Raw genomic sequence first — 26249 nt, 5'->3', positions numbered from 1 at the left:
TAGTAATCTTTGTGCTAATTAAAGATATCATATATCTACTACTAACCACTTTTTTGTACCATCAATGGTATTTATTAACCATTTTTTGGGAAGAAATTAATCACTTTCGAAGTGTGTGTTTGTCGCTTTTAACAAATGTCATTCTTATTACTTGAATTATTGATATTTTGGTCATCCTGCGGACTAACAAACCCTTAACCCTTAACGACTTTAGAAATACATAAGTGTTCCTCTAAATAAGAAATTTGTTAGGATTTTTTAAATGTGTGATTTTCATTTCTATATAAGTCATTTAAAAAATAATGTTATTTTGAGAAATGGTATTTTTCATTGAGAATATATACATAATATTACTTTGTTTTGGTACTCTTATATCTACTTGTACCCATTAAAAAATATATTCTCTTACGTTATCACATGATAATGAATGAATTAAATAAGAAGGGAATTGTTAAGGAATGTAATGTACAATTCCATTCTTAGACCCTAAGTTTGGTTTACTCGTATAGTGTTAGGTGATCGAATCTATTTTTCAGTTTACTTGATTCAGTAACATCAAATTCGTTACTTCATAAAAAATCTTAACTTAACAAATGAGTTAAAAGTTTCAAAAATAACTTCCTATAAAATTGACTTAATTGATTAAATAACGAGACATAAATTATAACAATATGAGAATATACAAATAATTCAACCAAAATTGAGTCACGTAACGGATGAAGATATTAATATAGTGATATATGATTTCACATAATTGATACGGATTCGATTCTTAAAAAGCAATATTTATTGAAGGAGCAGTCACACACTCCGAAATGGTCCAACGGTTCTATAAAAAGCTGGAGATTTTTGAATTTCATACAGACAGTGACAACTGTACATGAAAGACCAACAGCTGTATCTATCTACATGGCACCACCTTATTGGTCAACACCCAGCATCATTCTTTTCTTCATTCCTTGGAATTTGAGAACGTGAGTGTCACGTGACATGCAACCACTTCCATTACATGGTGCAACTCAGTCACGTGATTACAATGGAGCTATAAATAAAACACAACAATAACAAGTGAACACACACATATAGAAACCATTTTCAGAGTAGAACCTTCACTTCACTCTTTCTCTCAGTGTTTTGTTACCAATGGCTATGATGTTTGGTTTTTTTGTGGGTCTTATATTGTTGGGTTTGGCTTCTTCTGCCAAGTTTGATGAACTTTTTCAACCTAGTTGGGCTAATGATCATTTCATCCATGAAGGAGAACTCCTCAAACTTAAACTTGATAATTATTCTGGTAACTTTTTTTTGCTTCTATATGTTATATATTACTATAATGTTTTGTTGTGTGTTATTTATACTAACAATGTTGTAACATATTTTGGGTGTTGTAGGTGCTGGTTTTGGATCCAAAAGCAAGTATATGTTTGGGAAAGTGAGCATTCAGCTTAAGCTTGTAGAAGGTGATTCTGCTGGAACCGTTACTGCTGTATATGTAAGTGAAATTTTCACACTTTTTAATTGCTTATTTACTACAGTAACAACTCGTTATTCTAGTGGTGTAAAGTTCCGCCAGAAACTAAAAAGACATCAAGATTAAAATTTTGATTCTTGTATGCGATATATTGGGAAAGCAACCACTCATCTTGAGAATTAGTTGCTTAGATGAGTAATACTATTGATAATATAAAAAAGTGATTAATGCACGTGCGAAAATAACAATTTTTTTGAGTTAAATTTGTTCATGATTTTAACATAAGGAGATTACTACTCACTAGTTATTACTCATCTAAGCACGTAATTTGTCTAGGCCCTTATTAAGTTGTTCACATAAGATTCAGCTTAATGAAATATTATACCTTTTATAAGTGCAAACAACTCAAACTTTGATTCGAGAAAACACTACTACTAGAATCTAGAGCATTAGATTGCATGAATTGACTAGTGTTATTTCTAGCTATTATTTCTAGCTACCTACTCGTGTGAATTAAGCCATACACTTAACTGATCTATGCATTTATGAATTTTGTCCATATCAACCAAACATTATTTTCTATATTATTGCAATGGAAGTCCCTTTCCCGTTATTATATGGTCATTGATGAGTAACTATAGTATAGTCTATGCTAATATTTGATGGTAACTTGAATGATTCTGACATTTGGGTAATGAAATTATTGATGTAGATGTCATCAGAGGGGCCAAACCACAACGAATTTGATTTTGAGTTTTTGGGCAACACTACTGGAGAACCTTACTCAGTCCAAACTAATGTTTTTGTGAATGGATTGGGTAATAGAGAACAAAGACTCAACCTTTGGTTCGACCCCACCAAGGATTTCCACAACTACTCTATCTTTTGGAACCAGCGCCAAGTTGTGTAAGAACCTAGTATTATTACCCCTTGTTAAAATATATGTCTAATAATGCTACTCATATATTGTCTTTAACAAATAATCAATGTGCTAACAAGTGAAGTAAAGTTTTTAATATATTAAATCTATATTTGATTGATTACTTTGCATGTTTGATAGTACTATTTGAGTTAATTACAATTAGTGAATATGGATTTAGTTGAGCAATCTAATCGTACACATTATATTCCTTTGAAAATATAAAATGGAATATTTCCCAATGGACCTGAAAAGCTGTGAAGAAAACAAGAAAGTTCATGCTTTTTAATTTTTTTCAGTGGTGGTGGTTGAGCCATCATATGCATGGTATCACTATGTCCCCTTTGGGTCACGCAACAATAATTTCTTTAATATACTCCAAAACTAATTGTACAAACAATGACATGGGTCCATAATATAATTTCCCTTGTTCCTGCCAACTGTTTTTGGACTTATTATCACCAATGCATATATCATTCACGTACCAATAAGGCGTTGTTCTAGTGGTTTGATTCCTTGGGGCAACACTTATTGAGAGGGATAGTTATGAACTCCGAAAGGGATTAGTTCCTCACCCAAAAAGTTGAGGATACCCTTGTTACTAAAAAAAAAAATACCATGCACATCAAAAAATTTATGTATATTTTTAATATTGGTACTAGCTAGAGTTTTTTTAATACAAAGTTTCAAATTCTTATATTCTATGGTATGTTGTTACAATATTCAGATTCTTGGTTGATGAGACACCAATAAGAGTACACACAAATTTGGAACACAAAGGCATTCCTTTCCCAAAAGACCAAGCCATGGGTGTATATAGTTCAATATGGAATGCTGATGATTGGGCCACACAAGGTGGTCGTGTGAAAACAGATTGGAGCCATGCACCATTCATAGCTACATTCAAGGACTTTGAAATCAATGCATGTGAATGCCCTGTGCCAGTTGAAGCAGTGGATAATGCTAAGAAGTGTACAAGTAGTGAGGATAAGAAGTATTGGTGGGATGAACCTACTTTGTCTGAGCTCAACTTTCACCAAAGTCATCAACTTATGTGGGTTAGGGCTAACCATATGGTCTATGACTATTGCTTTGACTCTACTAGGTTCCCGGTGACACCGGCTGAGTGTGCCCATCATCGTCACTAGTGAAGAATAGTGTTTTAAATTGCGGTTGAAGATGTCTTGAAATGATTTATAATCATATTAATGTCGGAGAGTAATGGAATTGGGTGATGTTTAACATGTCCTTCATGTTTCACGTTGTAATATAATTTGCCATAGCATAATGTTAATTCTTTAATTTCCTTGTCTCTTGTCTCTTCATATTTCATGTCTTTAATTTGGTTGCAATATGATGTTAATTCTTTAATTATTTTTCTAGTCCTTTTCTTATTATTAAAAAAAACACCATAAACAAGTGAAATCTTGGGTTAGTTAATTTAACATGAGTGAGAAATATGTGTTATTTTTGTTCTCATTGATATCTCATTTTATGTCACAATTTAATTATTGACTTAGGATAAGGAATGGGACACTGTTTAACACAAATAATCTATGTGATTTTTGGGACCACAAAGGTCACGGGTTGCCTTCGGGACCAAAGAGATTAAAATGTTTTTATTATTATTATAGAGATAGAGTTGTGTTGTGTGTGGGGATAACAAATAATTGAGAAGATGAAGGACCTGTGCATCGTGGGGCACTCATATTTAAACTTTGATTGGTAATAAGCAACCATACGGAACTGAAATTTGCTAAATATATATGGATAGATATGAAAATTTCATTAACCTAAGTTTAGGGAATACATAAGAAAGTTAGTCTTAAAAACTAGTATAATATTTCTCTAAACATGTAAACATCATCTTTTTAACCTTATGTTGCAATTGAGGCACAATTGGTATCTTTTTAAACTAGTATAATATTCCACCACCATTTCATATTATCATTATTACATGGTATCCACCAAACACTAGACATAAGATTATCCTAGATAGATAATATTGCAAACAAGTTTTTATATGTGGGCTTTTTTTATGCAACAGTTCCAACAATATAACTTGAAAAATAGTGGGATGGATCCAATACAAAAATGTCCATATTAAATTTGGATTCGTCTACTCATTGTTTATAATTTCAAGTTTTAATAAGCATTATCAATAGAAGAAATTAGGATAAAGTTTTTTCAGCTGTTAACTAATCAAATATCAGTTTTATGTGTGTATTTGTAAGTTCATAATATGTACGTTTTTAAACATTATTATCAAAATAAAGGAACTGCACCAAAAAAATCAAAGGAGAAGGAGTTCCAACTATAGGGAAATTTACAACTGAGCTAAATATATAAGTCGTTTATTTATTTATTTAAAGGCATTAACTTAATAATGGATTTTAACCTTAATCAAAATTTATTGCTATATAAATGAAAGGGATTTGAATAGTTTGACATACGAATTCACATATATCTACAATATAAAGATTTAAAAACTTATTTGCATAAATGAAAAAATTAAATAGATTAAGTAATATAAATGAAAAAAAATCTAATGAGAAGATGTTTTTAAACTTACTTCTCCTCATAATTATTAGAATTTATTAATTCTAATGATGATTTGAATTAGTGAATAAATCTAAATATATGTACTGATAATACAAGAGTTTTATAGACTATCAATATATTATCTATCATTCATATTCAATAATTGAATCTTTAACAAAAAAAAAAGTACTTGATGTTAAATTGTGTATTTATAAATATTTACATCTACATAATAAATAATAAATAAGGATAAGATTATGAGAATATGAAATCCATTGTTAGATTATGACCTTATAAAAAATTAATATTAAAAAAAAAACATTCCATTTGGCAAAAACGAATGCAGGTGTGAACCCTAATATTATTGTCGGTGTGATGGAAAATGCACCGCTCTCTCTGAACCTACCAATGTGACTTTCACTCTCATTTTTCTCTCTTCATTTTCCAAATTTAGGTTTTTCTCTTCCCTTCTATGTTTTATTTTTAATTTTCACTTCAATTATTTGTATAATTATTTTGTTTATGTTGTATTGAATCAAATGATTGTCACATAGAATTGAAGCTGAACAACCCAACTGTGTATTCTATCCATAGAACAATAGAATCCTTTATGACTCCATTGTTCGATGCATTTGCATTACTATTTGCTTTTAAGTTCTTAATATTGTGCTTATACATCTTAATGTAGACATTGTTATGAGAAATTCATTAACATTTTAATATAGAATCTACCAACAAGGTGTTGGTCTAGTGGTGTAAGGCTCCACCAGATCCCCAGAAAGACAAAAAAGTGAAGGGTTCGATTATTGGGAGCGACACATTTATTGGAAATGGCAAACACGAACCCGGAAAGATATTAGTTCCTTACCTAAAAAGGCGAGGGGATATCTGGGTAGTATAAAAAAATCTAGAATCTAGATTATTGAATTATAACTGTTTGTTAAGATTAGCTAATAGGTGTTACATGACATAAACTCATACCTTATAAGCTATAGGATTATCACATTTTAGTTTATAAGCTCTTAACTAAGACCATTTACCAAATATCAATAGGGTTTCTAAGTTCTGTGTCTCACTCCTATCATAGCTAGATTAGTAATTTTGGGTTGGGTTAATAGTCCCCTTTTGAAATTATTACATTACATATGAACATGAGTTGTGTTGTTTCTATTGCAGGTGTTTGCTAAAGTGTTGCATTAACGGGGTGTGTTGTTAGGGAAAGCCCAGAATATGCGAGATGGATCTAAGTCCCTGGCCAAAATACTGGCAAAGTGGAAAGAATATAATGCCCAGCTTGATTCCAACAACGATGGTGATAAGCCGATTCGAAAAGTTCCTGCTAAGGGATCAAGGAAGGGGTGTATGAAAGGTAAAGGGGGACCGGAGAATTTGCGATGTAACTATAGAGGTGTTAGGCAAAGGACTTGGGGAAAATGGGTTGCTGAAATCCGGGAGCCAAACAGAGGGAATAGGCTTTGGTTAGGTACTTTTCCTAGTGCCACTGGTGCTGCTCTTGCTTATGATGAAGCAGCAAGGGCAATGTATGGCTCTTGCGCTCGTCTCAACTTTCCCAATGTTTCCGTTTCTAGTTTCTCTGAAGAATTTCCAAATGATTCTCTTGGCGAAAATCGTTCAGGTTCCTCGATGGCAGTCTTAGCAAACACCGAGTCTGCGGTATCACCAAACACAGAAGAGGATATTGATATGGAACACATTTCCTTATCCTTAACTATAAAACATGATAATGGAGAAGGTGAATCAGGGTCTAGTTCTTCTCCTCCGTCATCCTCGTGATCTACATTTTGCATTATCTGGTTTAGGTACGGCTAGAACTTTTAGCCTTTGTACTTGTTAATGATTAGCTTAGGATGGTCCTGGTGTTTAGCTTTTGTAAAACTAAAATGATCTTGGTTGAAAAGTGTTCATCTGGTTTTTGTCCATTTGGCCTAATGATCACTGCATATCCATGTAAGTTGTAATAATTTGCAAGCACCTGTTGTATTAGTTCTTGATTTCACAAAGTTATCATCTTAGTCTCTGAAATTTTAAGCTTCAATCATATTTTTCCCTGAATCTAGGGATCTACTTGACTGATGAATCATAATTTCAGAGACTAGTATATAATGTATTATAATCAAGGACTAATTTGACATTTGCATACAAATTAGGACTGAAATAGTGACTTTGTCTAACTTGTAGGAAGTGAAATATATCTATTGGTTATGAAAGATGACAACTTTTCTTGTTTTGATGTCTCTACTTAACTCTGCATAATGTTGTGTGATTTGTCCTGCTAAAGTTATATTAGACCACTGAGTGCCCATGTGGTTTCTTTTATTTTAAATACTCTCATAACAAATCTTTTTCAAGATTCTCTTAAGGAAAATGATATATCATCATACTAAATCCTCCTAACGGTAAGAAAGTGACATATAATAAATCTATATGGAAGGGTTGTTTGTTGAATAGCATGTAATGAATCTCCTTGATTCTTAGAAAGAAAGTACAATATTCATGTTATTTTGGATTCCAAGCTTTCCAACAGATTCATCTCAAAATTGTCTGTCATATTGGATTGACATTAATCTATATATTACCTGACAAAATTAGTTTTCAAGAGTGTCTCCAATCTCTTTGATGTGCTCCCCTTTTAGCCTATGTACAGTGTATCAAATTTCGTATACCTTATATCACATACAGGAGTACATCTTCTATCTCAAAAAGTTTGTTACTCCATGTGTTACTTTCACTGATTGACCAAAAAAATACTTAATTATTAAATTTTTAACTTAAGTATATGTTCTCCAACCAATCAAATGAAGTGACGCATGAAGTAACACACTCTTTTGGTACAATACATGTTGACCCCTTCGGTACTAAGTGGGGATGATTTACGCCAATGATTAATGAGTAGTTATGCCAATTGGCATGATGATTAAAAGATCCAGAGCTAGAATGGTCCAATAGTTAGCTATGCCCAATAGTTAGAAATGTATGATCTCTATTCTCTATTCACTATGCATGAAAGTGATAGGAGATCAATGCATTGATTGACCATCCATCTGCTAATCTCCAGCTACATATATACATTGCCAACTGTTTTGTAGTTTGACATAGATGTTGCCATTTCATATGGATAATTAACTTCCACATTTACTACCAAAGGTATCTTCTTATTTTATTGCAAGGAACTAATCTCTTTTGGGGGTTTGTGACTGTTCCCCCAACAAGTGTCATCAGGAATCGAACATTGACTTCTTGGTCATCCTAGGGATCTAGTGAGACCTTACATCACTAGACCACGTGTCATTCAATCTAATCTAACACTCCTATTTATCAGCATATGTAGCATTTTAATACAAACAAACATATAGAGCACTTTTAAGAAATAATAATTTGAACCGTTGTTATGTATATGTGTGGACATTATAGTTACTGATTAAATTAAGAGTATAATTTACGTTTTTTAGGGTTAGTTTGGGAGTTGGATTTTGGAGGGGAATGAAGGGAAATGAAGGCTTGAGAGTCGCTTCTAAGCCTTCCATTCTCCTTCTTTCCCCTTCAAAATCCAACTCCCAAACTAACCCTTTGTCGGTATGAATGAACTAAGATTTAGGTTCTCTGGGTCAACATGTATTTATGGAACCATGTTTTTATGGGTCGATGTGTTATAAAATGCTATTGTCTATCCAATTGGAATCTCAATTCTCCATGGACTTTTTCTCCATCTTCTTCTCCTTTCTTTTTCTTTCCCTTTCCATTCATTTTTCCTTTGCCATATAAAGGATTTAGATTTCTTAAGGAATTTGGTTAAATAGTTTCAAAATTCTCACTTATTGCAACCCCGAAAGAGGTGGACTCTATCATAGAAAAGCTCAAGCAACCCATCTAGCTTGCATCAAATTGAATAAAGCCTACTTAATTTTTTATTTATAGTCAACAATATTCATATTAAAATAAACATAATACATTCAAAAAAACATGACAACAAATTTAAGGACCCAAACATCAAATTGGATCATTAGTTTTTTTTAAAGTAATTATATAATCATTAACTATTAATTGTATATTTATTTTTAAAACTTAATCATTCAAATCAGATTCATATTTATTGTTCTCATTTCTAACAATAATCATTATTGTCACATAAGTCACTATATTATAATATAATTTGAAATCTAAGTTTCCAATATAGGAATTGATTAAATTTGGAAGCAACCAACAACCTCTTCACAATCTCTAAACCAAACAATTGAGTAATATCCCATTTATTATCCATGGAACCCATCTCATAATATTACCATATGAACCTCCACCCAATTTTCCTACCACAAAAGATCATGACCCTTCATTATAAAACCCCTCCACCCCATGTGCATTCTATTTCTATCTATATACCATAATCTAACCACAGAATCACTAGCACCTTTCTTTTCTTAATACTCACCCTTCTCTAAAACCATGTATCTTTATAACACAACTTTGGTTAGTTTTTTTATTATTCTTGTTATTATGATTACACAGATTTTGATACTTCAAGCCTTGCCATATGAGTATGAGACTCATAGAGAAGTTGAGCTAAGTGATCATAAGACTAACAAAATTGCATATCAACCTGAAGTTTCTTCTAGCTCTACAAATTCAACATCATCAAAGGAAGAATCTCATAAAGAGGAAGTAGCAAGTGCTGAGGGACCAAATATTAGAAGGTTTGGAAAACATCATTCTAGAGACAAATCAGTGGCTGGTGGAGGTGTTATCATAGGTGGTCTTGTTACTGCCACTTTTGCTACTGTCTTTTGCTACATTCGTGTTACTAGAAAAAGGGAAACTGTTTATTAATTAACCTTACTTCAATTGTTTTGTACATGTACACAATACCGATTCTAGTACGCGGTAAATAACTCGTACTGGTTTGTTAGTTTTTACGTTATTATTACAAAACTTACGTGATACATAGGGTAAATGAATACCCATATGATCAATTGCATTAGAACAAGTGCATTGATAAGAAAATGTAACAATATTCTTTTGGAATGTTGTTTATATCTATTATAATGTAATGTGAATATGAGAATGAGACTAAAGTTTATGGATGGATATTGCTTCCTTCTTTTTGATCTTGGGTTGTTCTGTTTTCCTCACTTCCTATTTTCAGCTAGCAATAAAAAAAAGTTGAACTAGTGATGTTATGTTTTTTGTTCAAGTGTCTACCACTTTCTTGTAGGTGAAAGCAAAAATGTTATTTTGATAATCAAATCAAAGCCAAATATAATTAGTATGGGGGTGAATCGCCATGAATTGTTTTATTGTCTAATATGGCAGAGAATTGGGTTGTTGCCAAATTTAAGTAGTAGCATATTTTACCTCACTTTTGATTATTACCATGGAAATGGAAAATGAGGAGTGTGAAGGGGAGTAAAGTGGGAGATTATGAGAAATGAGCCTATATATATATGGTATATCATCATATTTCACTATTTAAACATGATCATATACCAATATATCATGATATAATATTTCTACTAAGTGTCATTCTTAGCAATGCACAAAAAAATCATTTGGAAAGGAAAATGTTTTCTTACCCTTGGCTGGAAGATCTACAAGCTATACTTAAGTATACAAATATCCATTAATTTGAGATTAATTGATGTAACTAATATTCTAATCCTATGAGAGGATGCACTATTTCATTATATTTTGATTAGGAGTGTTCAAATAATGCATTTTGTTCACCCTAATATCCATCTCGGTTCTAATTCCCATGCATACATTCTCCACTTCAGAAGAACCTGAATCACTTTTCCTCCAAAAGAAACCTCTTCTTTTTTTTCATTTCTTCTGCATGACACAATCTTTCTCCAAAAGTTTCAATGGCTAATAATTCATGTTGTTCATATTGGTTTGCAATCTACTTTGCAATCTCAGTAACACTAGGAATCATAGCAATTTCCTCAGTAGTACATTCCTCTTCCAAGAACTCAGTCCAACAAGTTTCACCACCTTCCATAACTCATGACATCTCAGTCAATGCTTCCAATGCTCTTAGAAAAGCTGGTTTCACATTCATGGCTCAACTTCTACACTCTTCACCACAATCACCACCTTTCTTTCTTCCTCCTCAAAACTCAACACTCTTTGCTATCAAAGACTCTTCCATAAAAAACACCACACTTCCTCTTTACCTCCTCAAAAACCTTCTCCAATACCATACTTCAACGTCAAGATTTTCCATGCAAGATCTCTTAAGCATGTCACGATTAACTTGCATACCAACCCTTTTTCGTGGAAAGAATGTAGCCATCACCAAAGTTGATCTTGACCCGAAAAAAAGATCAATAGAGATCAACAACGTGTTGATCTCAAACCCTGATATATTTCTTGATGATCAAGTTGTCATTCATGGTGTTCTTGCACCCTTTTCTTCTTTGCATCCACAAGGGGTTTTGGATTTTATTCACTCATCATCTTGTCATCGTTTCAATAACAACAACAACAATAACTCTTCAGTAACAATACTTGAGGAGGTTGTGAAGATGCTTAGTTCAAAAGGGTATACTTCTTTTTCTATTGCATTGCATTATGTTCTTGATAGTATTAAAGAAGATTGGGTGAGTTTAAATTCTGCTACAATCTTTGCTCCTCCTGATTTTGATTTAATGTCATACCCTTCAACATTGCTCGATAAAACTGTGAGGATTCATATTCTGCCTCAAAGATTTAGTTACAAAGAACTCATTTCTCTTCCGGTTAGGACTTTGTTGAAGACCCTTATGCCTGATAATAATCTTGAAATTGATGGGGTTCTAGATTTCATGTCAGGGATTGTGATTAGTGGTGTGGAGATTGTGGTGCCTGATATGTTCACTTCTGAGAAATTTGTAGTTCATGGAATTTCTAGAGTTTTCAAGATGGCTGAACTTGCAACATCATGAATTTATTAATTCTAGGTCAAGTGGTTTGTGAAGATATGTGTACATACGTTATAGGATAGAAACATATACATTTTGTTTCATTTTTACTTCCATTGTATGATGAATCCATAAAGTTTCATACTCTTTAGTCTTTACCTTTCTTTGATACTTGTATTGATAACTTGTGCATGTGTTGCAAGTTCATACCATTAAGTTTGGGCTAAAGAAAAATAAATCTGTGTTCAAATGTCACAACAATGATATCACATATGGATATAAATACATGATAAAAAATGTCAATATTCTGTTCGAAATATATATATAAAGTGTTGTCTCATGAAAATAAAAATGGTGATAAAGTGGTTTTCAAATGTTGTAGGATGTAATGTCCCACCAAAAATGAAATGTTTAATGTGGAGTTCCAACAAAGGTGTATCTAGCTCAAAGATGAGTTTTAGAAGCCTATGAAGTACCGAATTGTGTTCTATGTGGGGAGGAGAAGATATAAATCACATTTTCTTCATTTGTGTGAAGTCTTATTATGTTCGATAAAGTCTCTACTCTCTATTTGGTTTTTCCTTCCGTTATGTAATAATGCTAAGGTAAACTTCTCTATTGATTTGAATATGACTTGGTTGGAGAAGCAAAGTATATAGAGGTGGTTGTCCTTTTGGTATATCACAGTATGCACTATTTGATATGTGAGGAACAAGATCATTTTTTAGAATTCGCGATTCAATCTTGAGGAGGTGATAAAATTTATCTTTTTATATTATTGTAATATATATCCTTAGTACTCATTGCAATAACTTCAACTTTTCATATATGTAATGAGTGATATACCCATTTAATTATCTTCTTGTTTGTTAACTATTGACGTTTGTGGATAGAAGTATGTTGTTATCATAGCTTGTAGCAATTCTAAATAGTACAAAATAATACTTACTGACTGAGTGACGCCTAGGTCGCTTTCTTTAAGACGTTTCGTGGCACTACCCAAAAGTGCAAGCAGATTATCAACCACGCCGTCCCTATGATAAAACAGCTCATATCTCTGTTATCGAATTCTTAGTGCACTGAAAGAACCGATCTCGAATACACCCTCCACAATATGGCTACCATAGCCAATTCTCAAAATTTCTCAAAATGTGGCTACCCGTGCCAATTCTCACAATACTGACTACCAGTGTCAGTTTTCAAAATGCCCATAATATGGCTACCTGTGCCAATTCTTTCCCTCAATACTGACTACCAGTGTCAGTTCTCGAAATTCACACAATATGGTTACCTGTGCCATTTCTTAGTGCCACAGAAAGAAAGAGGGAGAAGTTTGCCGGAAATGCATCGGCAGAAAATATGAGGGAAAATGAAAAAGTTGAATGAAAGCGCATTCAACTTGGGGCAATGAAATATGAAGGGAGAATGCTTCTATTTATAACTTCAGATTTTTTCCAAGTTCCTAGTTTCTCCAATGTGGGACTTGAGAGTTATTTTTTTTTCTTTTTCAAAACTCTTCAATGTGGGACTTGAGAGTTGTAAACTCTTCTATGTGGGACTTGGGTGTTTTTTATATTTCACACCCAAAAGTTCTCACTCATGGTTTTCAACAAACCATGTTCCAACAATCCCTCACTTGAAATTAAAAAACGATTTCGAGAATATTTGTGGTCTCAATAAGATTATGCATAAACAAATGTGTCATCCGACTTGAACCTTTGCATAGTGAATAAGATCCAGATTCTACTAGAGTGACATGTAGTCTTGAACTCTATCTCCAGCATCAAACCACACACAACCTTTTCAAAAGTGTATTCTATAAAGCCCGTGCGTTAAAGACCATGCACGTCTATCCCGTCATAGTGAACGCTCTAGAAATTTATGCCCCAAAATTTCATAGGAAGCAGCCCCCACTTCCACATTCACATAGGTGAGTCTATCAAGAGTACTCCTATAGCCCAGGTATTCCACTCCAATTGGAGTATAGATCTCATTAAGAGTTTCAACTCATCCTTACATATGCTACAGGAATCATGTTGCTCATAATTTTATAATTTTATAGCATGTTCATTCTCATATCACTTCACAACTTGTTATTATCCATTGAACCTATTTCTTGGGATCTCTAGTCAGTTAGGTCGAGTTACCATCATGAGTGATCATCGTTCTAAGGGCAATAGTCACATACTCTTATAAGTATTATTGACTTTTTATCTAGCTAGTCCTTTCGTCAAAGGATCTGCTAAGTTATTCTCAGTGCGTACATGATCCACTCTAACAACTCATGTAGAGAGTAATTCTCTAATGGTTTGTGTGCTTATGACGTATTCGTCGCTTCTTACCGTTATGAAAGCGGTTCTCAATTTTTTTTGTTGCAATAGTTGCGATATTATCACAATGAATCAACACAACTAATATATGTTTCATCATTATTTGTTGTTAATGTTATCATCTCAACTTTCATAATGGATTAAGATAACATAGTCTGTTTCTTGTTAGACTCTAGATAGTCCATCTCATCATTTATGGCTTCTCGCCACAAATCAATATAAAAAAAAACTTCTTGGAGAGTTGATGGATTATCTTCCAATATATAGACCATATAATCAGGTCTATACTCTCTAACAATCTCTTACTTCTTCTAGGTTCTATTTCAAACCTTTCATTTTTTTTCTTCATTATCTCTAATCACAAATATGTGACTAGTTGATGTGCCCCCACTATTCCTCAATTTTAAAAGGAATTTCCTCTCATTAAAGTCAACATCGTTATACTCAATGATCATTTTGTGTTAAGGTCGTAATGCGTATACACAATATTGTTTATATCATACCAAATGAATATATATTCATAGGCTCTCTGAGTTTAACTCTCTAGGGTCATACCATCAGAAATAATTTCATGAGCAATTTTATGTATCTCATAGGACTGAGACTCTACTGATTTATTATCAGTCATTTGATACTTAAGGTAGTGATAACATCATATATATATTTTTTTATCTATTTCCTCGGTATCATATTTCTTTATTTCTCAAGTGCATACCAAATTAATTTGGCACACTTGTATGAGTTGTAATAATCATACAGATCATCAGACAACTCATTCAGAATGAAGTTGTTATATAAGTAATCACTTTCATTCCAAAGAGCTATTTCAATAGCCAGTATATCCCTTTCATCTTTTTCAGCCTCATCCTTCAAACCGAAATGGCTTGTTCAGGTCATAGCTATTTGGTCCAGTAATATTATCTACGAATGTCATTGTAGTATAAACGTCTTAAAATTGTTGTTACCATAGCTTGTAGCAATTCTAAATGGCACGAAATAGTCACGACCATATCACTCTCTTTAAGACGTTTCGTGGCACTGCCCAAAAGTGCAAGCAGACTATCAACCACGCCGTCCCCAGGATAAAACAGTCCAGATCTCTGTTATCGAATTTTTACTACACTGAAAGAACCGATCTCGAATACACCATCCACAATACTCTCCACAATATGGCTACTAGAGCCAATTCTCAAAATTTTCCAAAAATATAGCTACCTGTGCCATTTCTTAGTGCCACGGAAAGAAAGAGGGAGAAGTTTGCCGGAAATGCATCGACGGAAAATATGAGGGAGAAAGAAAAAGTTAAATGAAAGCGCATTCAACTTTGAGCAAGGAAATATGAAGGGAGAAGACTTCTATTTATAACTTGGGATTTTTTCCAAGTTCCTAGTTTCTCCAATGTGGGACTTGAGAGTTGTTTTTTCAAAACTCTCCTATGTGGGACTTTGATGTTTTTTATATTTCACACCCCAAAGTTCTCACTCATGATTTTCAACAAACCATATTTCAACAAAATATCATTTGTTTTCCTAGTTTATTTTCCTTATTAATAATTTTCATTGATGGTAAAAAATAATGTCACCAAAGTGATCAACAAAGTTCACATTAAAATTTAGAGGATTAATTTCCCATAGGTCTGAATTAAATAAACATATATTAGATCTCATAGGTAGAGTATGCACCCAAAAAAAGATTTCATAGCTAGAGTGAGTAGGGACATTCTTTTAGGACTTATGTTTTGATGTAAAGGTAAGGTAGATTTTCTTTTTTAGTATTATCAAATATATTCCCTCATTCTTTCGTAAGGAATTAATTTATTTTGTGTGTATGGTTGTCATTTACAATAAATATTACCCCAAATAATTGAATATTGACTTTTTCATCATCCTAAGAATCTAACGAGACCTTACACTATTAGATGAACGACTTGTTGATAAATGGGAAGGAAGATTGTTATACATGAATAGAGATGCCTATTATGAAATGATGTTAAGTAGGAGGATATGTCCTAAGTGCCTATTTGTGTGTATATACTTATTCATGCTGCAAATTAAATAATACAATTAAACCCCTATACCCTATCACAATAGTAGGTACATAATAAAATAGTGTTGGTTCGCATGGCATGAATTACACATCCTTGCAAATAAGGCTTTCAAGAATGTCTCTTAGGTCTTCAATGGATATAACATATGATTATTAAGCTATATCTTGATCGATTTAATATGTATATACCGATAATGTAAGTGATTTTTACATTGTTGCTAAATCTTCATAATTTATATGTTAACTACTATTGACTTTTAAACAAAAGTATTACAAATCAACAGTAAATGATGTGTTGACAGTGTAAAAAAAATATGTGTCCACTCCAATGAGCTTTAAACTGATTAAGCAGAAGATATGTTTAAGGCATTGAACTTAAGAGCTGATTATTAAGTTATTGGACGGCATAAGTAGCCAACTATAAACAAATTAAAAAGATTGTTAATGTTTCACATTCATGTTTGTAATTCACTTTAGTTTTTCTATTATATAAATAAAGTGGTTACTTGTTTAAGATGCATTGTTAGTTGAGATTCCTTGTTCATTTTCAATGTCAATTCTCAACTAATCATATATATATATATTGGAAATTCCTTTTGTATGTCCAAGCACGCGTATAACTGGCACTATAACTAGTTTGGATTGTATATTAATTGCAATATTCGGCTGGGTGGCATTATATAAAACCAATGTGAAAAAAAAATATGTGATGGTCCATGTCATGAAAGGCCACATTCTTTGCCTTTGGTTACTTAATATCTATTAGTAGTTGTGACCACCAAATATAGTTGATTAATTGGTTTCTGAGATCATATGTCATCATTTATATTCTAATTTCATTTCTCGATCTAATGAAAAAAATGATACTTAACTAAAAAGAAAAATTTCAAAACATAAAATAATTTTTTTTACTACTTAGAAGTTATTTGGTAAGAAAGATAAGAAGATAATCATTTTTGCACAAGTGATTCTTTTGTTACTAGGAGAGCTTTGCACTGTATATAGTTGACATGAAGCACTTGATCCAAGTCTTTATGGAAAGCCAATTTTGAATTTCCATGGATAAATATCCTATCCACGACACAAGAAAACAAAATTAAAAGGGATGATTGTGATGTTTCAATTCTCATATCTACCATATCTTATAAAGAATATTATATTATAATTTTTTTATGTTCTCGTATCCTTAACTAATCAAATTTTACAAAATAATATGAAAATATTAATTTTTCTTTTTAAATGAATAATTTTTTTACTTGATTCGTGACACAAAATGAAATATGAATGAAGACATATAATCTCCATCTCGAAAAAACTAGATATAGCAAATTCTTATCAAGTTTGACAACACAACCAAGGTCATATTGATTAAACATTTTTCAGTCTATCTAATCCATCTGTGTAGTGCAGGTTATATAATATGAGACAAACCCTTTTTTTTGTTTATTCTTGTCTGTGCAACTCAGATTTTTCTACTAGTAAAAGATGATAACAAAACTGGGCATTAATTAAATAATAATCAGATTTTTCTCTATAGATCAACATATTTACATGGGATCAAATCCTTACCATCAACAAAATGTTGATCTAGTGATATAACATCAGGATGACCAAAAAGGTCAAAGGTTCCATTTCAAGAAGGGACACTTGTTGGGTGGGACATCCACACACTCTGAAATAGATTACTTCCTTACCTAAAAAGAGTAAGATGATACACTTGGTAATACCAAAAAATTCTTACTAACTATGAGTTGATAAGAAGTTTAAATGATATAAGTCTAATCCCCGTCAGTAAATTTTGATTTGGAATTTAGTGTAGAGAAAAAACTCAAATTAGTTCCTCCATACTATAAATATTCGTTACCTTGATATAAACATGTTGACTTATGTCGTATATTTAAGCTCAAAGTCTAACTTATTAGCATTCGATAAGTCAAATTTTCGAGTATGGCTTAGTCTATTTCAATTTTTTACTTAGCCTACAAACTTATTTGAAATTGCCTACAATTCTTAAAACTTCGAAAACGTTTATATTTAAACAAGCCAAAACTTCAAAAGTATATAGACCAATGTGTTTCTAATTTCTATTCATGAACAAACCATTAAGTCTTTACTTGTAAATAAGTCATTAAGCTATTATCGATACAAAAATATAAACTCTAAATAAGTTGTAATATATAATTTTTATTAAAGATATATGTAATATTTTTATTTAAATAGTATGTCAAGCTTAAAGTTTTCACTTTTCACCTCCAACATCACAATGCAATATATTGTTCACTATTGATTCCTCAATACCATCTTTTTTATCATTATTTCCAAAAAATGTGTATCCAATCGAGAGATTCTTAAAGCATGAAATACTGAGATAACTAATAATCTAAATATTGGGACCACTAACAAAAAGAAGTGAGTCACTTATAATCATCATTTTCTTCTCGTGCATGATATTTTCAAGTACCATGTGGTAAATAAATAAAATTTATTTATTTTATCTATGCACATTGAAAGAGTTGCTATGCACATCATGAACAATACTAAGGACACTACACAATAAGTGAGAGAGTGCTCACTAGGGCATGCAAATTTAAAGAGTGGATTCTCCACAAAATCCATAGTGGAATTCACCCACGCTCAACTCAACCACTATGCACCCCTTCAATCTATTGGCCCACACATGATACATTCAATGTTCTATCTTTTTTATCTTACATTCATGACAATAGGAATTCACTCTTCTTATATTACAATGGATATTGGTTTAAGTAGTACATGATTGATTTCCACTAAGCAATATCTCAGGTTCGAGTATTGTGGATGAAAAAAATGTTCGCTGGAAGAGTTAGCCCCACATACTTATGGATGTTCCCAACTCGGACATGATTGCCTTCAGTACGAGGATACATGTGAGAAACCAAAAAAAATATATCAAGTTTTAAATAAAAAATGATTATACGGTTATGTTTGGCACAATTAATTAACAAGGAAATTGAAAACTTGCAAGTTATAGAATAAATTTGGAAAGCTAATAATCTACCCAATTATATCAAAATTAGTTGATAAGATTATATGATGAATTAAACAAATAGTATAAAATAATACAAGCTTCTATCTTATAAAAATATTCAACTATCTCAAAGTGGTTTATTTTATAAACTCATTATTAAAATAAACTATTTAGAAAACGTCAATAAATAAGTTATCTTTTTTATCAAGAATGAGTAGCTTTAGGTTGGATACGGATTCATGAGTGGATTGAGACAAAGAAATACATTGTAGTAGGTATTATCAAAGATGTGCTTGATCACACCCTCCAAAACTATAAACAACTTAATGGGTGGTATCTCTCACTTATGAATAATAAATAATAATTTTTTTTATTCAAAACCTCAACTTTCCAAAAACAATCTTTAGATGATCAGCACCAATGATTCTGATTATATCTTTAATTTGAAATAAATTCATTTAATTTTAATTAATACATAATAAATTGTGGTGATTTAATTAAAATCATTACTCTTGTATCATGTAAGAACCAACCTCCTCTGACCCAAAAGTTTCATGTCTTCATGTCTCAAGTTAATCATATCTTACCAAATTACATAAAAATGTTATTTTATATATTTTTTAATTTTCGTTTTAAATATATGTCAAATTTTCATTGAATTGGGACACTGTGAGACACTAAAAAGTGAAACAACTAATCCCATTCATGTGATAGTTTCTTTTGGAGTCATGCTAATGTCAATTCTTACTTCCCAAAGTGTTGTGGCACAATTCAAAATGCCAACCCCCAATGCCACCACCTTGCCATTTCCAGCCAACCACCACAATTGCAGTTTCATTAAATTAAATGAGAAAAAGATATATGCACTAATAGTGTATAAGATTTATACACTTCATTATATCATCTACAATTAATATTTAATTATTGATAATTTTTTTAAAAAGAATAATCTAAATAAATGATAGATAGTAGAGTACATATGTGTAAAAGATATAGATTTTACCCTCATGATAAATATAGGAAGATGAAAATGCTTGTGACTAGTTAACGTTCACTTCATATAGGGAAAGTTGGATTGGATGGTGAGGTTGGAATGCAGTATTTGGAGGATACATTAACGTGACAATGTGATAAGGTTGTCGGTAACATAATTATTGCATTTGCTTCTGTCAACATAATACCGCATGCCACTGGCTCACGCTATAAAATTATATACATATCTAACTATGAACACCTATATACTTCTAACAAATTAATACTCATATAATTAAATATGACTCAATTTTGTTTATAAGGTTTGGTTAAGTTTAGAGGGTGGTCGTAAGGAAGGGAGTGCAGGAGGTTGTGAGTTCGAGTCTCATCATCAATAAAAATGGGAGTCATAAGGATAGTTAATGATAGGATGTAGGAGGTTGAAAAAAAATAATGTTTCTTTGGTGTTTCATCTCAAAACCAATATTCTCATTTCCTTTACATTATCATATTTATGAGTAAGACTCATCTCCATTAATGGAGAGGTAAGTTATATTTTGTAGTGTATTTTTAAGGTCAAAATTGTAATTCCAATAAAAAGTAAAGGTTATAAATATCATTGTCTTTTGAGTTTTTAGTGTATTTTCCAACTACTTACCTCTTCATTAATGGAGAGGAGTCTAACTCCATATTTATCTATTTTTCAAACATTTTTTCCACAAATCTTTTACTAATAAACATTCTGATATTTAATGCTCTGATTTCACGATGGAGTAGCTATAAAAAGATATTGACACACCCAACTATCCCATCACAACATTACCCTTGCATTGCACCTTTATCATCTCATATTTGTATCAACTCTTGTTTCTTCCAAACATGGGTGAGGCTCCAGAGATTTTCTACGTCAATGGTTTCTCAAAGTTCATTCATGAAACTCAACAAAACCAATGCAGTGATAAGAACCATGATACTTCCTGGTACGAGGAAATCATCGATGATGATCTCAAATGGTCTTATAAACTCAACAGGTTTGTCATTTATTTCTTTTACTACTATCATTTTCATATACCCTTTTTTCCCTTAAATTTTTGTTGTTTAATTGCATGGATTAAATTCTTTTTTCCCTATAACTATTAACAGTGTGCTCCATAAAGGAATTAGCGAGTACCAGGAGATAGCTCTGTTAGATACAAAGCGTTTTGGAAAGGTATGCAATGAATGTTGTGTTATTTCCTTTAGTTCTAGATAGAAGGAGGATAAATTAAAGCTTTGACTAATAGTTATTATGTACGTGATTTTATGTTGCATATATATATTAGGCATTGGTGATTGATGGAAAGATGCAGAGTGCTGAAACGGATGAGTTCATTTATCATGAATGTTTGATTCATCCCTCTCTTTTATCTCACCCCAAGTAAGTTTAAATACTTAGTATGATTGCTTTACTATTTGTTTTAATCCCTATACACTAGTACTATATTTCATAGACATATACATGTCCTATATTTCAATAATTCATAGACATATACATGTCCTTATTTTTATTTCTGAATACTTTTCGTTTATTTATATTTGCCTTGTCAAATCTAAAATACTCATATAATGGATGAAATACTTATTGGTATCTATAAATTCACACTATACTTTATTTTCATCATAATTTGTATGGTTCTTGGTATATATACTTTATTGAGGTTTGGTTGACCCTATGACTAATATGAAGAGGCATGTGTTTTGGTGATTGTGGCAGTCCCAAAAGAGTGTTTATAATGGGAGGAGGTGAAGGTTCTACTGCCAGAGAAGCCCTCAAACACAAGTCAATAGACAAAGTTGTCATGTGTGATATAGACCAGGTTCTTCCTACATTTTAATTCTCCTTCAAATTCAATACTTAATAATATAGTCAGTGCTACACTTCATATTTTAATATAGATTCTCATCTATAAAACATGTCCATTATTGTTGGTTCACAAGTCACAACAAATGTTCAAAGTTTAAAGAATATTATGGCAGTATATATATATATATATATATATATGCTTTGACAGAAATAGTTTCTCTTAAGTGGAAAATTTTGTAAAGTGAACAAGTCATGGTTTATTGATGATTGACTTAATTTAATTTCATTAAAATATTAACTTTTTAATAATCACAAGGTAAATAGATTCTCCACTTTTTTAACTATACACATACACATTTACTCACTTTACAAAATTGTTATCATTTTTACAACCTATTAAGATGTGAATATTGCAGCTTGGTAGTGTGATCATACTAACTCATAATACATAAACATCTTACTATTAAGATTTATGAATAATTGAAGATACTCAAACTAATGCAGTCAAATTTCAACTGCTAATTCTTGCAGGAGGTTGTAAGTTTCTGCCGAAAATACTTGGTTGTAAACAAAGAAGCATTTTCTCATAAGAAACTCGAACTTGTCATCAATGATGCCAAGTAAGTACCTTTTTTTCTCTATGAATTTTGGTGGTATATCCTGAGGTGTCCTAACAATGAAGCTAAATTTGGAACATGAATTTTGGGTTGAAGGGCTGAATTAGAGAAGAGAAAGGACAAGTTTGATATCATTGTTGGAGATTTGGCAGACCCACTTGAAGATGGGCCTTGCTATCAACTCTACACCAAATCCTTCTATGAGAAAATCTTGAAACCCAAGCTCAATGACAATGGAATTTTTGTGACCCAGGTACATTATTAACAACATTGAACACCCTTTATTTATCTCAGTACTATAATAAAGTTCAACAAAAATATAAAATCAAATATTGTATCTTCTGCAGGCTGGACCAGCAGGTATCTTCACACACAAGGAAGTCTTCACTTCTATATACAACACAATCAAACAGGTCTTCAAATGTAAGACTATCCAACCCTTCTGTTCTAGGATTTAATTTTAGTCCCATTATTTATATAATAAAGTTAAACATAAATAGTAAACAAACAAATATACTTTTACATAAAACATATTTTCATAATGTTCATAAAGCATAGTTGTTCAACTTTATTACTAGCAAAGTTAACATTACACTAGGATATATATTGTCTGTGTTTATGTTTAACTCAGAGACATGTTTTCTTATGTGTGCATGTTTTTTTTTTTGGGCAGATGTGAAGGTATACTCAACTCATGTACCATCTTTTGCAGATACATGGGGATGGGTTATGGTAAGAAAAAAGAAAGAAGCTAAGATTTATTTTACTGCTTAGTTGTGATTAATATTTTTTTTACTTGAAATTTGTATGTTTTGAATCCAGGCTTCAGATCAACCACTATCCATTGGCTCTGAGGAAATGGACAGAAGAATTGGAACAAGAGTGAATGATGAATTACTCTATCTAAATGGTGCTTGGTTTCACTCATCTTCCATCATGAATAAGATTGTGTCACTATCGTAAGTATATTACATGACATGATATGAACAAATATATTTACATAACAAATTAGACAATTTAGTCTTTGATTTTCAACATCATCAGCAAATTTGATCGTGGAACGAAATTTATAAAAAATGTACAAAATCAAAGGCCAAATTGGTAAATGATCCCTAGTGATACTATATAAAGAATGTTTAACTCACTTGTAAAAGATACTTACAATGTAAATATCTGCTATACATACCATTAAGAATCATGTACATGCTTTATGTTATATCATTTAGATGCATGATTAGCCTTAATGGTATCATAATTTGACCCTATTCAATGAACAATACAATTCTCACTTGATTAGGTTTTGACATTAATAAATATCGATATCATTAATGTTGCAGGCTTCAGAATGAAACTCACGTTTATACCGAAGAAAATGCTAGATTTATTCATGGACATGGTGTTTCTCATCATCTCTAAGGACTCATCTTCAAGCTATAGAGAGATTGAGGGAAATTCTTGCATACTCAAAATATTGCTGTCATGCACTCCAGATTTTACTTTGAATTAAGTTAATCTGAGGGCAAGTTCAATTTTTGTAATACATGTCATATATGATGCATGTTTTAATTTGCACAATGCAATAGTATGTGAGAATTTTCTATACAGAAAAACAAACACTATGATTGAATATTTGGAGATCAACAATTTATGATTGTTTCATGGATTTGGTTCTAGAAATTCGAGTACAAAAGATTAAAAATAATTTTTTTGTAGGTGAACAATTATATATCATCCTCATGCCACCCTTACCCTAATGAAATTAAGTATAAGGTGAGCAAAAGATTAAAAACTAGATTGAACTCAATAAACATAGAATAAACTAAAAGAAACAAAAAGTGAAAAACACATGAAATTAAGATATGAATAATAAATTGGAAGCTTTCAAACAACACACACACAAAGTTTAAGCTCTTTTGACAGGATCAAAGTTGGAAACTCCTATAACTGCACCAAATATAGCTGTTAGGACAACTCCACCAGCTGCAATACTGAGCAAAAAGTTTTTAAGAGATGGTGAGAAATCATTTCCTGCTGCCTGAGCCATCTCAGGTATCACCAAAGAAGCTGTTACTGCAGCTGCTGTAAGACCTGCCACTGATTTTTCCTTCAAAGAAGCTTGAATTCCAAGTACCTTGGACTTCAACTGTGACTTTTTAACCACTTCCCTCTTTGGTAATGGCCTCAAAAATGGTGCAGAGGATGAAGGGTTCAGTTTGTTTTGTGTAGCAAAGGTTAATGGTAGAGTCATGGAAGCAGAAGCCATTTTTTTTGTAATCACTTTTCTTTAGCTTTCTTGGCCTGAGGGTTAGATAGGGGTTGAAGAAATGTGTGGAAAATAGATATGTGAAGTTGTAAGTGGAGATTTTCTGATGATGTGGCAAGCGTTGGTTGCTTACGTGGCAGATGTTCTACATGGGATTAGGGGATAAGGTTATCATCTCAACTCTCAAACAGTGCAGCAGAATTTTTAACAAAATTTATTTTGGCCTTTTCCTTTTTGTAAGGAAGTAGTAGAAATGAGTGGAATAGATTCTAGCTTGATTCAGGTTGTCATTTTTGTCCTGAAATATTATATTATATTATATTATATATATATATATATATAAAAGTAAAACATCAAATAAGAATGCTGGAAGTAGTAAATAACATGTTACCTATGCATATGATTGTAACAGCAGGCAAATTGTATTGTTACACCTCTTTTACCACACAACAACTTTCTTGGTTTTCAATATGTACACTTTATTAACATGAAAGGCTAGGTATAAGATGAATAGTTCCAAAGAACATAAAGCAAGCAGCATAGATATATAGGGGTCACTTATTTTTGTCAATTTAACTTAGTAGTTCGAAAAACATAATGCATGTAGCATAATATTTTTGTCAATATATGAGATATATCATTTCTCATATACTATAGTTCAAGGTGTTGCAAGTGTGGAACGTAATCTAAAGCTGCATGTGCAACAAGATTGTGGTGTGAATGTTAGTGTAAAGCTTTGTGTATTGAGAGAGAAAAGGGAAAAGATTATTGTATTTAACTAGACACACATATCACAATGATGGCCATCTTCATCTTCTTGCTTTTGTACTTTGTAGGATATAAAGAGATAGAATATGGTTAAACAATAAACAGTGTAGTGGAAACTCACCTAGGGATCACCAATCTTCATCACTTTGTGTCTTTAGATAACATAAAGCTAAAGTGTACCTATTCTAGTGTGGACCACAACAACTACCCATTCCAACCCTTTCTTCCTTTTTTTGTTGCAATGTCTATTCTTCTCAGAGTATTTTAATGATTTAAAATTAATTAGGTTAATTCCAAATCAATAATAATATGCTATTCAAATTATTAATCCTAGATTATCTAATGAGTCTTGTTTAACTACTTGGTTACTCCCTCTTACGAGCTAAAATCATTATAAAAGACTAATTATTACTTGGTTTGTTGCTTAGAGAATTATCTTGAATAGAATTCCTAGCAAGTGGAACCTAGTCTAGAGGGGTGGTAACCTTTCTGGAAATGAGGTTTTCTACGTTTAGTGCCAAAATTCTCTGGAGACTATTCATTATATCTTCTTCTCTTGTC

At 31.9% G+C, this 26249-nt stretch overlaps 5 protein-coding genes across 6 annotated transcripts; 4 read left to right on the top strand and 1 right to left on the bottom strand.

The window, feature by feature from the left end:
* Positions 1060 to 5645, top strand: LOC109351124 (xyloglucan endotransglucosylase/hydrolase protein 9-like). Of its 2 annotated transcripts, XM_019592483.1 has the most exons (5): positions 1060 to 1294; positions 1392 to 1492; positions 2184 to 2377; positions 3118 to 3547; positions 5633 to 5645. In XM_019592483.1, the coding sequence occupies exons 1-4, from the start codon at positions 1144 to 1146 to the stop codon at positions 3536 to 3538; spliced, it is 867 nt and encodes a 288-aa protein (XP_019448028.1). In that variant the 5' UTR covers positions 1060 to 1143; the 3' UTR covers positions 3539 to 3547; positions 5633 to 5645. The 2 variants fall into 2 exon arrangements, with proteins under 2 accessions (XP_019448028.1, XP_019448027.1); XM_019592482.1 differs by lacking the exon at positions 5633 to 5645 and having other exon boundaries at positions 3118 to 3684.
* LOC109351125 (putative dehydration-responsive element-binding protein 2H) lies at positions 5248 to 7233 on the top strand. The gene is made up of 2 exons (XM_019592484.1): positions 5248 to 5385; positions 6108 to 7233. The coding sequence occupies exon 2, from the start codon at positions 6162 to 6164 to the stop codon at positions 6723 to 6725; it is 564 nt and encodes a 187-aa protein (XP_019448029.1). The 5' UTR covers positions 5248 to 5385; positions 6108 to 6161; the 3' UTR covers positions 6726 to 7233.
* Positions 10488 to 11996, top strand: LOC109350991 (fasciclin-like arabinogalactan protein 21). Its single transcript, XM_019592297.1, has one exon. The coding sequence runs from the start codon at positions 10805 to 10807 to the stop codon at positions 11864 to 11866; it is 1062 nt and encodes a 353-aa protein (XP_019447842.1). The 5' UTR covers positions 10488 to 10804; the 3' UTR covers positions 11867 to 11996.
* LOC109351122 (thermospermine synthase ACAULIS5-like) lies at positions 20998 to 24493 on the top strand. Its single transcript, XM_019592479.1, has 10 exons — positions 20998 to 21228; positions 21341 to 21407; positions 21520 to 21614; positions 21951 to 22053; positions 22572 to 22660; positions 22754 to 22910; positions 23005 to 23080; positions 23331 to 23389; positions 23480 to 23616; positions 23995 to 24493. The coding sequence occupies exons 1-10, from the start codon at positions 21077 to 21079 to the stop codon at positions 24071 to 24073; spliced, it is 1014 nt and encodes a 337-aa protein (XP_019448024.1). The 5' UTR covers positions 20998 to 21076; the 3' UTR covers positions 24074 to 24493.
* Positions 24402 to 25009, bottom strand: LOC109351123. Its single transcript, XM_019592480.1, has one exon. The coding sequence runs from the start codon at positions 24918 to 24920 to the stop codon at positions 24561 to 24563; it is 360 nt and encodes a 119-aa protein (XP_019448025.1). The 5' UTR covers positions 24921 to 25009; the 3' UTR covers positions 24402 to 24560.

This window comes from Lupinus angustifolius, chromosome LG06 (genome assembly GCF_001865875.1).
Source record: "Lupinus angustifolius cultivar Tanjil chromosome LG06, LupAngTanjil_v1.0, whole genome shotgun sequence".
Classification (NCBI taxonomy): domain Eukaryota; kingdom Viridiplantae; phylum Streptophyta; class Magnoliopsida; order Fabales; family Fabaceae; genus Lupinus; species Lupinus angustifolius.
This window is presented reverse-complemented; position numbering and strand designations above follow the sequence as displayed.

What these genes read in the sequence shown, in the direction of transcription:
- LOC109351122 (XM_019592479.1), top strand. Translation starts at nt 21,077, where the DNA reads ATGGGTGAGGCTCCAGAGATTTTCTACGTCAATGGTTTCTCAAAGTTC. An exon ending in ATACAAAGCGTTTTGGAAAG is followed by an intron (nt 21,408 to 21,519) that starts GTATGCAATGAA and finishes TATATATATTAG; the next exon opens with GCATTGGTGATTGATGGAAA. An exon ending in ATGGAATTTTTGTGACCCAG is followed by an intron (nt 22,911 to 23,004) that starts GTACATTATTAA and finishes TATCTTCTGCAG; the next exon opens with GCTGGACCAGCAGGTATCTT.
- LOC109350991 (XM_019592297.1), top strand. Translation starts at nt 10,805, where the DNA reads ATGGCTAATAATTCATGTTGTTCATATTGGTTTGCAATCTACTTTGCA.
- LOC109351125 (XM_019592484.1), top strand. Translation starts at nt 6,162, where the DNA reads ATGCGAGATGGATCTAAGTCCCTGGCCAAAATACTGGCAAAGTGGAAA.
- LOC109351123 (XM_019592480.1), bottom strand. Translation starts at nt 24,920, where the DNA reads ATGGCTTCTGCTTCCATGACTCTACCATTAACCTTTGCTACACAAAAC.
- LOC109351124 (XM_019592483.1), top strand. Translation starts at nt 1,144, where the DNA reads ATGGCTATGATGTTTGGTTTTTTTGTGGGTCTTATATTGTTGGGTTTG. An exon ending in TAAACTTGATAATTATTCTG is followed by an intron (nt 1,295 to 1,391) that starts GTAACTTTTTTT and finishes TGGGTGTTGTAG; the next exon opens with GTGCTGGTTTTGGATCCAAA. An exon ending in GAACCGTTACTGCTGTATAT is followed by an intron (nt 1,493 to 2,183) that starts GTAAGTGAAATT and finishes TTATTGATGTAG; the next exon opens with ATGTCATCAGAGGGGCCAAA.